This window comes from Trichosurus vulpecula, chromosome 8, assembly GCF_011100635.1.
Source record: "Trichosurus vulpecula isolate mTriVul1 chromosome 8, mTriVul1.pri, whole genome shotgun sequence".
Classification (NCBI taxonomy): Eukaryota; Metazoa; Chordata; class Mammalia; order Diprotodontia; family Phalangeridae; genus Trichosurus; species Trichosurus vulpecula.
In genome coordinates, this window is record NC_050580.1 from 239,330,823 (window position 1) to 239,347,833 (window position 17,011).

The 17,011-nt window shown below is 39.7% G+C and overlaps 1 protein-coding gene across 1 annotated transcript in view; it reads right to left on the minus strand.

Moving 5' to 3' along the window:
* Positions 1–10,425: 10,425 nt before the first annotated feature.
* Positions 10,426–17,011, minus strand: part of STON2 (stonin 2) — a 174,055-nt gene continuing 167,469 nt past the window's right edge. The window contains exon 7 of the mRNA XM_036735413.1: positions 10,426–13,881. Coding sequence (XP_036591308.1) covers positions 13,798–13,881 — 84 coding nt within the window. The 3' untranslated portion in view covers positions 10,426–13,797. The remainder of the gene's footprint in view (positions 13,882–17,011) is intronic.

Sequence of the window (17,011 nt, forward strand, 5' to 3'; positions counted from 1 at the left end):
AAAGAAGAGCTAGAAGCGGATGACCTGGGAGGCCAACAAGGCAGCCAGGTGGAAGTAGAGTGGATCCATGTGGAGACCTGAAAAGACTTGTAGGTTCTATGTACGGAAAAGTTTCCTAACAATTACTGTCCAAAAGCAGGATGAAGGTACATCGGGAAGAAGATGGTAGATTTCTCTTCATTGGGAGTCTGTAAGTGACGGCTACAAAAACATTTATCCAGAATGTTGTAGAGAGGATTCCTGTGCAGGGTTGGATGTGAAGGATCTGAGATTTCTTTGAGCTGACCTTTTAGGAGGCAGGGCTGCTATTTATCCAAGGAATCTAAATAATTGGCTTCTGCAAAAAAAATTTTAAGTGCTTACTATATGTGAGGCACAGTACTAAGTACTAAATTTGAGTGGCTTAAAAGCTAAATGTTTTAATGGATACTAATTTTTAGGGCCTTTCTTTAAAATTACTCAGAATTCTTGCCTTATCTTTCATTTGTCCTGATGCCCAAGAAGTGGCATGATTACTTCCACTTCACAAGAAGTCTTCCCAAGTTAACCCCACCCTATTCTGATCACCTCTTTTAATCCACAACCTTTTAGCACCTAGGGATTTCATTTGTAATATTTCGCATGCTTTGTGATTTAAGTTGTTTCAGATATGCATTTTATCCACTCCTAAAAAGAGTGTATGCTTCTTAAAAGCAAGGCCATCTAACTCAGTCAAGTTTTGAACTGAGCATCTGCTATACAAACTTCATTGTGTTTAGCACTATTGTGTATAATTAGCCTAATACACTTGGAAGATTTAGAAATATATAATTAAGTGCTAAATTGTCTAGTATAAAATATAAGCACTATAAGAGTTCAGAGAACAGCGAGATCAACATGGTCCTGAGTAGCTGGGAAAATTTCATGGAGGTTCCCAAGGCTTCTAGGAATTTCCCATCTCTTTTCCTTCCCATTGCCTTTATCCTACTCTAGAACTTTTATCTCATGTTGCCTCTAATCTTTCTGCCTATTTAAAGTATCCTGAACATGGATTAATCTCAAAACAATGTTCTCACCATTACTCTCCTATTCGAGATCTCCTACTTACAAAGGAAGCACATAATCTCAGAGTTGTAAAGGATCTCAGAAGCCATCTTTGCATGGACTCCCTGGTGCCTAGAATGTCCTCTTCTATCTGCTTCTTAGAATCCACGGGTTCCCTCAAGACTCAGCTCAGATGCCACCTTCTGAAAGGTTTCCTAACTCCTAGAACCTCTTCCCCTGCCCCTAGCTTCTAGTGCCTTCCTCTATAATATTATCTTCAATCTACTCTGTTGATCATATATATATATATATACATACATATATATATATACATACATATATATATATATATATATATATATATATATATATATATATCCACATATAGGTTTTCTGTACCATTTAAGCCGACCAAATCATTACCTGAAAAAGAATACTCAATATATCCTCTACAATATATGTGACAAGTGGTCACCCAGCCTTTGCTTGAAGTCGTCCAATGAGGGGTAGCTATTACTTCCCAAGGTAGCCCATTAGACTTTTGAAAAGCTTTAAGTGTTAGGAAGTTTTCAATTTGCCTCTTTACAACCTGCTCCCATCTACTTCTACCTTCAAGGGCCAAGCAAAATGAGTCTGTTCCTTTTTCCACATACTAGCCCTTCAAGAACTTGAAGACAGCTATCATGGCCCCTCAAGTCTTTTCTTCTCCTGGCTCAACATCTTCCGTTTCATCAGTTGATACTCATATGGCATGGTCTCAAGGCCCTTATCCCCTTCTTCTGGAGGCTTACCAGCTAATCAATGTACCTCCTAAAATGTGAAGCACTGACCTAGATTTGAACAGTTCTGGGCATTAGTCCTGGAAATTACCATAGCCCAAGACTGCAATAGCTACTTTGGCTTTTATATCACACTTATGTTGACTCACGTTGAACTTGAAGCTCATTAAAACCCCCAGATCTTTCTGGATGAACCATTATTTTCTGTGTGGTTTGTACCTCTTCTATCTTGTATTAAGATATATCAAATCCAGATTGCTTAGCCTGGTATCCAAAGCCATAAATAATTTGGCTTCATCTCATTAAACCATATCTTTGACTATTGCTTAACATGAACCCTTTGTTTAAGTGAGACCAATTACCTCACTGTTTTTTGTCTGCTATCCCCAAACATGTTATGCTTCTCTCTCTTCCTCCCCACCTCCTTCCTTCCCTTCCTCCCTGCTTTCCTTCTCCCTCCCTCTTTTTCTCTCCTTTATTTCCTTTCTTCCCTCCTTCCTCACTCCCTCCCTTCCTTTCTTCCTCCCTCTTTTTCTTCTTTCCATCCTTCCCTCCTCCATCCCTCCTTCCTTAAATTTCTTACTATATTGTCTTCCGTGACTCATCTCCCAACAACTTTAGTTGACGTTGAGCTCACCACTCTGAATTAATTGCATTTATCTGTACCACACTCATTAGTATGCACTGATACAAATAACAAAGTATTTGTGGATGAAGGTAGTTCGATTTGAGCACCATCTTTGTCTTTTTCTATTTCCTTCTAGGGTGATATCTCTGGTCCCTGCCTGAGACTTTCTGGATTTTACCTTAGAAAAAGTGGTACTGCCCTGCATCTTAATTTAAGTAAAACCAAACCAGATCTTCACCTTAGGATTTGTGTTTATTTTTTGTTTTGGACTAGTCACAACCTTGCTTGTGGGATGGTTTCTTGGCAGACAGCCTAAACCTGTATGGCCTTGGCAAAAGTTATGCAGGATGGGGCCCTCGAGAAATAGGTCAGCAATATTGCCAAGCAATCAAAAACTATAGATGTAGTTTACTTAATGTGTGGAATTTCCCAACTAGGGGTTCTGCTTTTGCAGTCACATTAGTCACAGTAACATTTTCTTAAATTGCAGGTTAGAGTGGAATATTTATATAAATATTTATAGGAACTCTAAGGGGAGGGGAGGAGGTTTGAACAGGGAGTGAGCTATTCAAACCTTCCAGGACTCAGGGTTGACCTAATGATTACTTTTTAGACCTCAATCCAGGGGTTATTAACCTGGGGTTCACGAACCTGAAAAATACATTTTAATTCCTATTTCAGTGAAATTGGTTTCCTTTAAAATCCTATAGTTTTTGCATATTTAAAAATATTATTCTGAGAAGGGCTCTGTAGGCTTCAACCAGACTGCCAAAGGGGTCCATGACATAAGAAAGGTTAGGAACCTGTCTTAATCGGTCATCCTAATTCAATCATCAAGGGATGGAATGTGGGCCCTGGGGACCTTGGAAAAGTATGTATGGGAGGCACAAAGACAGCCATGGTTCATCCTTAGCAATATCAGTTGCTGTAGAATGTCTACATGTCTGCTTGACACACTTACTATCTGTGTGACCTTGGGCAAGTCACTTAACCCCAATTGCCCTGCCTTCCCCACTTCAAAAAAAAAAGAAAGTCTGGAAAGTCTGAACAAAAGTTAAATCAACAACATAGAAGTGTGTTGTCATATCTTTATGAAGGGGAATAGAGCACCTTGCTTCAGTATGAATCTCATTGTGACTAATTTTATTATCCAGCTCATTCTTGTGTTTTCCTATTACCAGGAGTGATGAACTATATACCCTTATCATATCAAACCAATGATCAAATGTTCTTATAGTCATTGGATCTTAGATCGTGAGCTCCAAGGGGCCATGTGGAGGCCCTCTAATTCAACTTCCTCCTTTTACAGATAAGGAAACTCAAGTCTGGAGAGATGAAATGACTCATTCAAGATAATACAGCGAGTAAGGCAGGATTTGAACCCAGGTGTTTTGACTCAATGATTTCTTAAATTTCAAGGTAGGGTAGGATGCTTACACAAGTATTTATAGGGACTCTAATGGGGGAGGGGGAGGTGTTGATTCATTTAACTGTTGTATAACCTTTTCAATGCTATAGAGGCAGTGGAGATGATATTATTTCACCTAGACAAGGAGGTAGGCACAGTAGACTGGTAGGGAAAAATATTTTGATTAGAAGAAGATGGAGGTATTACCTACAGTGTCATCAGGTTGAGGCCAAATAAGTCAGTTTCTGTGGGAGATTATTGATTCTACAGATACATTAAATTTTGACCAGGGGAGCTAGCTTCAGCCCACACACATTCAATGGTCTAAGGAGATGTGCTCATGCTCAAACTCCTCAGTTTTTGCCTTGGTCCAGCTCTAGGGGCTAAAGAAAGAGAAATGTTGTTTAGTTATTTCATGCATGTAATTCTTGTAGGGACAAAAATACTTCTGTCTCAACAGAGAGGCCACTGTCTATTCCATCAGCGCAGATTGCAGCCCCTTTGTGGCTTCCCATCCTAGGTGATTCCCATTAGCATTCTATCAATCCTCCACAGAATATCTACCCAAATAAGGAAGGCTGGACACCCTTCACTGGTTCATTTGAGATCTTGAAAATAGTGGTGTAGTACGTAGGCTCTCAACCTGTTGTCGTTCTCATTTTGACCACAACTCCTGTCTTTCTAGTCATGGGTAATAGCTAGCATTTACACAGCACTTTACAAATATTTCATTGTTGTGAGGATCTCTAAGTAAGATAATCTTTGTAGTTGGTCGATTCTTGTCCTTCGTTCTTAAAGAGGACAAAATGACATCACTATGTGAGAGTCAAGCTTCAGCGTGTCCGACTACGGCTGATCGGACCGATACAAGCTTGGAATGCTCCATCGTAGGCTGGGCATAGTACTTGTGAACATTTGGGGTAGATTCTATAAATTTTCACATCTGATGTTTCTTTTGAGCTATTTCAATTCTGCTTTGCTCATAGAGCACAGTACCTTCGTCGAGGAGGGCATGCCATCCTGGGCAGTCCTTTGCCAGTGTCTCTCATGTCAAACAATCAATTCCAAATATTTGTAAAGTGATTAGTAAAGTGCCCGGCACATAGTAGGTGCCATATAAATACTTATTCCTTCTCCCTTTTCCTTCCCTTCCCAATAACCTGGGGAGGTAGGTACAATTACTATCTCCATTTCACAGATGAGGATACTGAGGCCAGAAAGATTAAATGACTTGTCCAGGGTCAACCAACTAGTGTTTGAGGCAGGATTTGAATTCATCTTCTTCACTCCAGGACCAGCCTTATAGCCACATACACATCCTCGATGATACCTTGTACACCCATTTTCTTATATACAAGTCATAGTTGGCAACACCAACAATAGTAATTACGATAGCTTATCTTTATATAGGATGCCACCCTTATCTTCATTTCTCCTCAGGCTGTACTCTGGGCTTCTCTACTATGACCTAGAAACCTTTCTGTCCTGGAAGGTCACTCCATCCCTAGCATTCACACCTTACTCCCCTCACTTCTCTACTGTTCAGTAACCTTTGTCTCTATTATGCAATAAACTCCAGTGGCTCCCTATATTGCCTCCAGATTCAAACACAAATGCTCCGTTTGCCATCCAAAGCCCTTTATAACCTTCTTTCGTAGTCTTCTTAGACCTTGCTACTCACCACATGTTCTTCAATGCAGTGACACTGGCCTCCTGGCTGGTCCATGAACAAGACATTCTATGTCTCAGCTCCAGACATTTTCTCTGGCCCTCCCGCTCTGTAAGCTCCTTCAGGGAAATAACTATCTTTTTTGCTTGTATTTGTATTCCCCTTTCCTACCTCCTACCACAGTGTCTGGTACAAAAGGCTTAATAAATGTAAAATAAAATAAAAGGGTCTAATTAATGGAAGTTGACCGACACTGCTTTACATAGTTTGTAAAGCCATTTCCTCATAAAACTCTGTGAAAGTAGTGTATTATCTCCATTTTTAAGATGAAGAAATTAAGGCTTAGATGTTAAATAATTTACATCATGCTAATAAGTAGGGAAGTCAGAATTTGAACCCAGAACTTCTTCTGGTTCAGCCTAACACTTTTCATTTTATCATGTCATGAACAAGATTATATACTTTTTGAGAGGCTTTTTTTTTGGAGGGGAGAAGGCAGGGAAACTGGAGTTAAGCGACTTGCCCAAGGTCACAAGCTAGTAAGTGTGTCAAGTGTCCAAGGCCAAATTTGAACTCAGGTCCTCGTGACTCCAGGGCACTGTACCACCTAGCTGCCCCTTGAGAGGCTTTTAATACTATTTCACGGAGCTGGGTACACAATAGGTACTTAGTAAATAACTGAATGGGTTACCTAAATTTTACATCTAACTGCAAATAGTTAACTAAGCAAACCATTAGGTTGAGAAAATTGTCAGTATGGCACAATGTAATTTTACCAATCACTGAATGAATGTAAAAGCACTTATTAAGCACTTACTGTGTTAATAGGCACTAGGAATCACTGACGGACATTGGCTAGCCAATGACACATTGATGAGCCTCAGCTCTGACACACATACAATATTGCCCTTAATCATGCATGTTCCAGATCAAATTTCAACAATTAAACAGTTTAAAAAACTTTTTATTAACAGTTCATTTCTACAAAGTTGGCCAGTGTGTAGACTTTATTATGTATGTGCATATAAAAAATTAAACTGGTTATTACATAAAAACAATTAACAATAGTGCAAGAAGTTATATTAAGTGAGAATGAATGATGAATGGTGTAAGAGCAGCTGAACTGAACTTGACCACAGCCATCCTGACAGTTTAGAATTCATTACAGACAAGATAAGATCAGGAAGATTGAGAGTGTGAGGGGTCTCAGACATCACCCAACCCAATGCATTTAGTTTGCAGATGAGGGAACTGAGGGACCGGGGATGAAGTGACTTGCTCGAAGTCACTCAGGGGACTAAGTGTCCAAGCTAGGATTCCTTCCTAGATATTTTGATTACAAAGCCTTTGCATTACACCATGAATTATGCAAGAGGTAGACAACGAAGTGACCCCTCACTAGAATACTGTCTCTAGGTTATCCCGTGGAAATGCCAAAGCAACCTTCCAGGATCTGTCAGCCATCGGAAATAATGATTACATGCCTACTTGGCTTCCATTTCCGTTGTGTCAGTGCTCTTAGAAACCTGTTTCACTTTGGAACCCTTGGAATTCTAGGCCTACATGGCTGTCAAAGGTTCTGAGAGCCCTTCCCTTAAGACACTATATGGTATATGTACAGCTGACCCTAACCCACTCTGAGGTGAGGCTGTGGTGCTTAAGGCTTCATGAGATCACAGTATGGCTAGAATGGGTGCCCAAGATTACACCAGAGGCATGAAGTAAGCAGGGAGAGAAGCAGAGTCTTTACCGGATTTGAATATTTCCAAGTAAACTAAAATTAACTCAAAGCATGCCTAAGCACATTGCAAATGAGAAAGGAAATGATACTTTATAGAACTTGGCTGGCCATGGGTGAGATGTTTGTAGTTTAAAAAAATAATATTTCTTTTTTTGGAGCGGAGAAGGCAGGGCAATTGGGGTTAAGTGACTTGCCCAAGGTCACACAGCTAGTAAGCATGTCAAGTGTCTGACGCCAAATTTGAACTCAGGTCCTCCTGATTCCAGGGCCCGTGCTCTACTCACTGCGCCACCTAGCTGCCCTCCCCCCAAATATTTTTAATAGATTGGTTGGATCAGATTCATAGATATAGAGCAGGAAGGGAACTGCGAGTTCATTTAGTCCAGCCCTTTTATTTTATAGAGGCCTAGGGACTTGAGGCAGTCCTAGAACCTAGGTTCTCTGATTCAAGCTTCTAAGACTTGAATAATATGCAATACTTTTGCAACAATCATAGAATGTTAATATCTACACATCTCGTTTTCTTATCACCTTCTTGATGCTACAGGGGCAGAAGATATGCTGTTCTTTTACCTGGCTAAGAAGACAGGCAAAGTAGGTTGGCAGGGCAGATTAGCTCTTGGTTTTTCTCTGTACAAAAGTACCCAGTATATTTACCTGTCTTCTTCCCTATCCTAAAGGGTATGTATTGAAATATATAAGTAATTTGGGGCTAGGCAACATTTCAGGGCCTGATGAAAGCCTTCCCCGATTCAGTCCAATGAAAGGATGTTCCGGCCGCTTCTAATTCTCGTGATTGTGATATTTTACTGAGTCCCTTGGAGGGTAGATCCCCCCTAGGCACAGTGTTACTCTGCTCCCCTTGGCAGTTCGTGAGGCGTTACTTTCCAATTAATTCTCCCCACTCCACTCTGACCCCCTGATTTCTCCTTATTAAAAAAAAAATCTTATGGAGAACAAAAGACTGCAGAATTTCCTATGTTTCCCGCCTGGACAAACAGTAGCAGTTAGGGATGAGGAAATGTCAATCAAAGATTTAGGAGCAAGACAATTAATTTCTACCTGTTCTAGTTTTAAAATCCCTTGGTTCATAAGAATGGAAGAAATGACATAGAGGGTCAGATCCACGACCCATCTATTGTCTTGGACATCAAGGGACTTTTTATGAAAGAATCATAAAAAATTGTAGCTGGCAGGAACCTTAGCAATCATCTAATTTGGCCCCCTCATTTTACAGATGCAGATACCGAGGCCTAGGGAGGTGTTATATATGGTAATCATTCATGTTAATCATGAGACTTCGGACTTTAAAAATGAAGGACGCATACTAACCATTCCCTTAGGTCTATAGTGGATTGTCATCTGTGGATTTATCTAAACTTTTTTGACTGCTTTATTTTCAGCCTTTATGACCTCTCAAGGTAGTTAAATCCTTGTTTAATCTTGCTATGTAAGGCAGTTTTTAAAAAAGCAGTTGTCATGCAACAGCTCACATTCACATAGTGTTTTATGGTTCGTGCTTTTTAGCCCACAACAACCTGAAGCGATAGCATCTCCATTATACAGATGAGGAAACAGGTGAAGCTCAGTGGTTGTGACTTGACCAAGGTCACATAGCTTATAAAATTCAGAGCAGGGCCTCCAGACTCCAATACCAAGGTCTAAAAGCACAGCTGTCATTGTTTGGCTTTGGGTTCATAACTACCCTTGTGGCCTCAGTTCCCTCATCTGTAATACAAGTAGTGGTGGGGAAGGGCTTTTACTAAAAGCTCCAAGATGTCCCTTCCAGTATAATATTTTATGATGTATTCTAATGTATATGTATATGCATACATACATATGTATATGTGTGTATGTATGTGTATATATGCCTACCATTCTAATATTCTTTGATTTTGTGACTATGTCTATGTTGCACTTGTCCTAATTTTGAGTCTAACCTCACAAAATCTACTATATTCCACTTGCCATTTTGGCTGTGCTTTTCTGGAGTTTTCTAGTTCCATCATATCTTGCTGAGGGATTGGCAACCAGTTCACATGTGAAATACCAGGTGTAGCTATACTATGGTTTAAACAAAGTTAAGATGATATTTTACTGACATGATACTAGTACATCAGACTGGTATATTTAAGGAACAGGCTACCATCTTAATTTTGGGACAAGTGAATTTAGAACAACAAAGCAGAGGTGTTCCTATATGATTCAAATAGAACCTTACTGGTTTGGGGCTTTAAAGGCTAAGTTTGGACCTTGAAATTGAGAGGAAGCTGGAGGAACATTTATTCCTTCAAATTTTAAAACAAAAAAGGTAGCTCTCAGAATTGAAGATGATCTAAATAGCATAAAAACTTTATTCGCCATGCTTTATCTACTGTCTTTGCTAAATAGGCCCATTTCTAGTTTCAACATCTGATGGCCTTATACAGCCTTTTCACTTTCAATTATTTGTTTAAAATACACACACCTCATGAAATTCATCATTACTCCCATTTTCCAGGTAAAGCTTACAGTGAGATAAAACATTCCTTTCTCTTTTAATAACTTCTGAGAAAGATATACAAAAAAAGATACTTTTCTTTCCAGTGAAAAACAAAAAACAAACAAAAAACCCCAATCTGACCAGAATAGGAATTATGAGGTGTCAAAGCTACAGAGAATTGGCACCAACAGACATGGGAACCAAACCAGCTTGGGAGACTGAATCAGATAGCCTTGGCAAAAGGTATTTATGTAGTTGCCAAGATTGGTTAGAGATTTTCCATACACAACACACCCCTACCCCCCCCCCCCCACATATACACACACACACACACACCATACACATATACATCCACACTCACATAGACACACAGACATATATATGGGGCAGGAGGGAAGGAGATCTTCTCTGTCTCTGGAAAATGTGGACCATTCCATTGTTCCAGGTTGCACAGAAATGAATTATAATATAACACTTAGAGAAGCTGAAGTCTGTCTCCTTTCTCAATCAATAGGATTTCTGAGAGCAGCCTAAAAGATGGTATTTATAAATGAGAGAAAAACAATTGCTTCAAGGCTTTGTTTGTTCTTTAAAAAGGTTTGAGTTCATCCTACTCCTCTCTCTACTGAAATGATCTTTGTCTCTCTCTCTACACACACACACACACACACACACACACACACACACACAGAGAGAGAGACACAGACACACTCTCTCTCTCTCAAATCAGGCAAGATTACATTATTTTAGTAAGGTAGAAATCTAAGACAAAAAAGTGATATTTAACATCCTGGGCTGGTACTGATGCACCAAGGCCGATAATTGTCCTCACTAGACTGTCCCTCCTTTTCAGCTCATCTCTCAAATAAACATTGTGGTGTCTTGGTTCTCCTAAATGCAGGAGGGTCCAAATTGAGTCCCTGGCCTTGAACTGAGAAGGTGTCTACATTTTATTATCTTTTGAATATAGTCACAGAGAGGAGAGTGCAATAAATACAACAGTCTATCATATGAGATAAGTGTTGTTACCATTAGGTGAAAATTACAGCTGGGGCATGGAAAGGGGTAGGAGGAGACTAATTGAATTCCTTTGGGAAATACAAGGCATTTCTTGCTTTAGTATGAGCTTTTGCTGAGGCACAAGTGAGGCTTAATGAAGCTTCCATTTCCTTCTAGAAGGGACTAAAGGGCAATTAGAAATAGTTGGGCAGAGACTTTTGCCTCCATGCTAAATGCACTTTTAGAAGTGAGAGGAAGAAAACATTTTGAGTATTTAAAATCCTTAATAGAGGCAAACTCTCTATTGTGCCCCTGCCCTCATCTCCTCTATATCTCTCCAAAAAGGAGTAATAGGCTAATGATTATCGATTTACTTTCTAAAGTCCTATTATAGACTGAGTTCATCTAATACAAACAATTTTGGGGGAAAATATAGTTATACTTCTGTCACCTCCCCAACTTTCCCCCCTTCCAAACTGCATAAGAATAGAAATGATTTCACATCTGAAAGGTGAAAATGTCTTTATTTACATTTCATATGTGTTATGAGTCCTGGCAGTTGTGTAAAAAGAAAGAATGAAGGTGACCAGAAATAACAAAAAAATAGACTGGCCAAGCAAGAGCCCTTATCCAAACAGTAAAATGCAAAATTGTAGATAAAATATAAGAAATGGTCACTATGAGTAAGAGTTTAGGGAGGAGGGGGTCAATGGTTCAAAAAAATACCTGTCCTAGATGTGCTTCTTTGTCAGGTCCTCCGAGTTCCTTTCTAAGCCTTTTACTTGGGTTACCGAGTATGGTACTAGACCTAAAACAAGGGAATTAAAAAAGTAACAGCCTGTGGAATAGCTTGATCTGTGTTCTAATGAAAAAGTCTCACTTCATAATCTGGTGACACAGAGAAGGCTCTTTGTAGTCACGAATAAAGCCTTCTCCAAGGCAGTCGGTAAATTTGCACATCAGAAATGAAGAATAATTTGCAAATGCTGCCACATTCCTTAGGACGGTCATAAACAATGCACCAAGCCAAGAAGGCTTAGGGTCACCTAATGATTGCAGGATGGGTACAAGGTTAACGTAGATGTCTCTTTTTTTCCCCTGCACAAATGACACTGGTGGCAGAAAGATTTTAGTAACTTTCTGTTCTAGTCCCTGGGGTCAAACAGAAAAAAACCCAATCCCTCTCCTCTGGGTGACTGCTCTTCAAATGCCTGAAGTCAGGTATCATTTCTTTTTCCAGGTTCAGCACTCCCAGTTGCTTCAACTGATCTTCAGAGGACACAGTTCCCGTACCCTGCATCACTCTGGTCGTCCCCTTGTGGACATACTTGAATTTGTAACTTAACCAGATGCTCCAGGTATGGTCTAACTGGAGAGTGGGTTTATCCCTGCCTTTTCTGGACAGCATACCCTCTATTAATGTAGTCTAAGATCGCATTAGCGTTTTAAAGCAGCTATGACACACTATTGGCTCATACTGACCTCACAATGGACTAAATCCACACCCTTTTTTCCCTTCCAACATGGATTGCTATTAGGTTAGCTATATTCTTCTCTGCTTGTGTGATTTTTTTTTGGAAAGCATGGGGTTTTTATATTTGTTTAAGTTAATTTTTTTGAAGCTTGTCAATCTTTAAAAAATCTGATTTGATTTGGCCAGTGTTCTACGTATCCCTAACAGTTTTGTGCCATCTGTGCACTTGCTAAAAGGTAGTGTGTGTTTTTCATTACAGAAGGATGTTGCAGATGAGAAGGAGGCCAAGTAGGAGCAACCCCAGCAGCCCAGAGGAAGGGAAATCCACTTATGCTTTTGACAGGCAAAATTATGCTAGATGGGGGAGGTGGAAGCAGTGGCACCAAATGTGGTTAAGGATAAGGGAAGTGCAGAGAAAATTTAGTGTCTGAAGTGCAATGTCCTCAGAACCAGGATTCTACATTCAAAAACAAAAACATTCCTTCTTCCACAAGACTGAGGTCTGTGCTGCCATTAGACTTGTAAAAAAGAACAAACAACCTCCTCATGTTACTGATATTTTGGGCAAGCTCATGTAAGCTAAATTTTAAAAATGTGTTTTAAAATTATTTTTAAAAAATTATTTTCAAGTGAAATGTAGGCATTAAGGAGTACCTGCGTATCTATTCTGAAGTATAAATAAAAGTTTTGTCGTTTTTATTTTCAAGGTTCTCCTAAATACAAACAGTATTTACTTCACACACAGAATGAAAGTGTTCCTCTCATGACTTGAATATAAACTGGTGACTAATGCCCTGGGCTGAAAAAGACCTTATTCAAATAAACCTTCCTTCCTTTCAAATGATTCCCTGGCACAGGACTGCTGATCTAATCTTTAAAAAGGTACTCTCCTGGGCCTTTGTCTCTAATTCCTACCATGACCTAGTGAGAATAACCTTGTAAGGGCCAGTTTATGGCACTAAAATCTTAGAAGGATGAAGAAAGTGTTTCTAAAGTGAAGACTAAAAATGTCTTTGAAATCTTGTGTTGTTTAGTGTTCAAATTTAGAGTGTGAGGAGGGTCCAGATGGAAAGGAAGCCATATTGGTTTTACATCTCTTCTGAACTTTCCCTAAACTTAAGATACAGAGCGATTAGTAGTTGGTGAATCTATCCCTCAGGAACTGTGTCCCCACCCAACTCCCCAACACACACGTATGTCTTTTTTTTTTTTTAAAGGAAACTCGCATAAGTGATGGAAGAATACGCATCATGGGGAAATATTCCAACTCTGAGATGGAAAGTGTTATGTCTAAAGCAGTCTACATATCACACATCACTTCTGAAAGGCAAGCAGAGAAAAGTCAGGGAGACAGGCAGGCTTAATTGGACAGTAAGCCCCCAAAGTCAATTGAACTACATGTTCAATGCATAATCTAAAGCTAACCAGCCTTGCCAAACCAACCATCATTCAGTTTCCTGTCTAAATCCAGGAGGTTGTGAGCAGGAAATTCCAAGACACTGCCACATTGACGAGTGGTTGTGGTAAAGTACCGACTTGTACTTCTATTAGGCAGGATGAGAAACCGTCATTGCTTCAGTGCAATATGTCTTGTTCACTGTACCCCACACTCCTTGGGATTTTCAATTTCGTCTCCCTCAAAGTCCGATTTCAAATTCTGTTTCTGTTCAATTTCCACCTGCCAAGAAAATAAGTAAATTAAATAGGAAAGGATATAATAAAAACAAAAGAAAAAAACCTCTTTAAATTCTAATTGTGGTAGTTATAGCATAATGGAAAGGGTGTTGGATTTGGACCTGGGCTCAAATCCTGATTGTCATACCCTATGTGACTGTGGGCCTCAGTTTTCTCCATTGTAAAATGAGACTAAATTCCCTTTAATCCTGTTATGGTGTCTTGTAGCTTCACAATATCTCTCTTCTACGTCCTCCTCTGTCTACTCACACAGCCACCTCTCTCTTGCAGGCCCTTCACAGCTTGGAATTTTGGAAAAAATCTTTCCATCTTCTCCTGCTCTATTTCCTTCTATACTTGATGATCTAGCCACATGGGCCTTCTTGCCGTTCCTCATTTTCTGGTGAAATGTGGGCAAAAGGAATACTTATGTATCTATTCTGAAGTATCAAAAAGGAAGGCTTTTTGGGTTGTTTTCATTCTCAAGGTCTCCTAGAGTGACATAAGCAGTATTTCACATGCACAGAATGAAACGGATACTCTGTCTTCCAGCTCTGAGCTTTTTCGCTGGCTGGCTGTCCCTCATGCCTGGAATGCTTTCTCTCCTCACCTCCTACTCCTAGCTTCCCAGAAGACTCTGTTCTAATATCATCTTCAAGAGGCTTTTCCTAATCTTCCTTCCTTCTGTCTCCCCCTTCCACTGTTAGTGTGTTTCCTCTGAGATTGCCTCACATTTATATTGCATGTATCTTCTATGTACATTGTTGTTTGTGTATAATGTACCCTATTGGAATGTGAGCTCCTTTAGGCCAGGGACCACTCTCTACTCCCGTTTGTATCATGCTTCTTAACTGACTTACTTTGACTAAATCTGTGATCTTATGATTTGCTTCTGTACCCCGTATCCTCTCCAATGGGTAGGGTTAGCTATACAGATGCCACCAGACCTCTCCTATCGTCCTTTGGGTATAGTCTAACCCAGTTAATAGATCTAACTGGGAATGGAGGGAGGAAGAAGGGGAAACCACAGACTTCTAGTTTTAGATTTGAGAGGGAAATTAGAGGTGATCTAGTTAAATATCTCCTTCCCTATTTTACGAAATGAGGGAACTAAGGCCCAGAGAGGTTAAATGAATTATGTAAGGCCACATGGGCAGGAATGGCGACCTAGGATTTGAACCCAGATTCTCTTATCCCAAATTCACTTCTCTTTTTACTATCACATTGCTTCCTGTGGTTGTCAATATTAAAACGTCTCTATAGCTCCAACCAGTATCAAGAGTTCATTGAAAACCATCGTAGTTCCTTCCTGTGGACTCAGGGCTTCAAAACCCAGACAAAAGCATAAAGGGGGACCAAAGGGAAAATAGTTTCTTTTTCTCTCCATAACAACAACTCACACGTATATCATTCTTTGGCTATTACAAAGCAAAATATTCTATCCAACCTGTATCTTTACAGGAATCCCTTCTAGAACATACCCCAAAGTGGCCACCTAACCTCCACAAGAAGACCTCCATTTATGGGTGGGTGGGGTTAACATGCATTCTCTCACTTGTTCCTCACAATAATCCTGAGAGATAAGAGGTATAACTATTATCAACCTTATTTTCTTACAAATGAGAAAATGGAGGCCCAAAGAGGCTAGGCCATTTGCCCAAGGTCACACAACTGGTAAGTGCCTTAAATAATAAGTTGGGACTTAAAGCTATGACAGGCAGCTTCCTCATTCCAAATCCAATCTTCTTTCCCCTGAACCATGAAGGAGAATGAATATTCATTTCTTTGTCTTTGATTACTGGTACTACAACTCTTCTCCAGAAACTTCCTGAATTTTAGACCTTAGTCTTGATCTCCATAATGTTGTTGTGGGGTAAACATGGAAAGAGGGAGGTTAGAGTGCTGAGCCTGATGTCAGCAAGACCTGAGGTCAGATTAAGTCTCAGACTCTAGCTGTGTGACCCTGAGCAAGTCTCTTAACCTATATTTGCCTTAGTTTCCTCGAAAAAGGGATAATAGTAGCACTTACCTCCCAGGGTTGTTGTGAGAATCAAATGAGATCATATTTGTAAAGCACTTAGCACAGGGCCCGGGCACCGTGCTATGTAAATGTTAGCTACTGTCATCAGTACTTCCAGTATGATTGACCTCTTAGACCCCAGACCTTTGGCTTCCTATCTACCATCGTCACCCAACAACTCCATGGGTCCTTTTCTAACTTCCTAGCCCTAAAATCTTCAATTTTTTCCCCCTAGGCTCTAGTTATTGATCCTTATTCCTATATCTTGGCAATAACTACCTCCATCTGAACATACCCAGGCATGATAGCCCATTGAAGACAACCATCACTAACATTCTTCTCACATAGTGTCAGTCATCCTAGTGTTTTACAAAGCACATGAAAGGTTGCAGAGTACAGAAACAGGAGCATTGGACTTAGTATCAGAAGACCTAAATTTGAACCCTGATTCTGACTATTATTAACTGGGTGACCTTGGGCAAGATGGTTAATCTCTTTGAGCCTGTTTCTTCATCTGTAAATTAGTTATAGTAATATGTCCTCAAGACCACTTGATTCTTATAATATTGTTGTGATGCTCAAATGAGATAATGTATGAGAAAGTGCTTTGTAAAATATTAAGTGTTATACAAGTGAAAGGTTTTTTATTATTACAAATCTAGTGCAAGGTATAAAAAACACAACTTTAAGGAAATAGTTTAACCTCAAAGCCACAATTAATAAGCCTTGATCAAAAGCTAAAAGACTATATAAAAAGGGAAACAAAAAAACTTCAACTCCACTGAGTCCATGCTTCTCAGATCAAGACTGGGCAGGGGAGCCTTAAAGAAATCATTATGGTCCCTTTTGCTATTTCTTAGACCGCTTTTATCTCTTTATCTAGCTCAGGGCTGTCCAACCTTAGGTTTTTATTGAAACAATAGACTATATATTTTGATTTGACATTTTAGTGAGAGCTCTTCCATAGCTAGGTAGCTTGGCTTCCTTTACCAAAGTATTTATGTAAATTTCTATGCTTGTAGGCGATTTGGACAGCCCTGATCTAGCTGGTAGAGGCCCTCTCAGCATCAATATATCACCTAGCTTCCATATTTTTTGAGGTTTATTTGTAAAG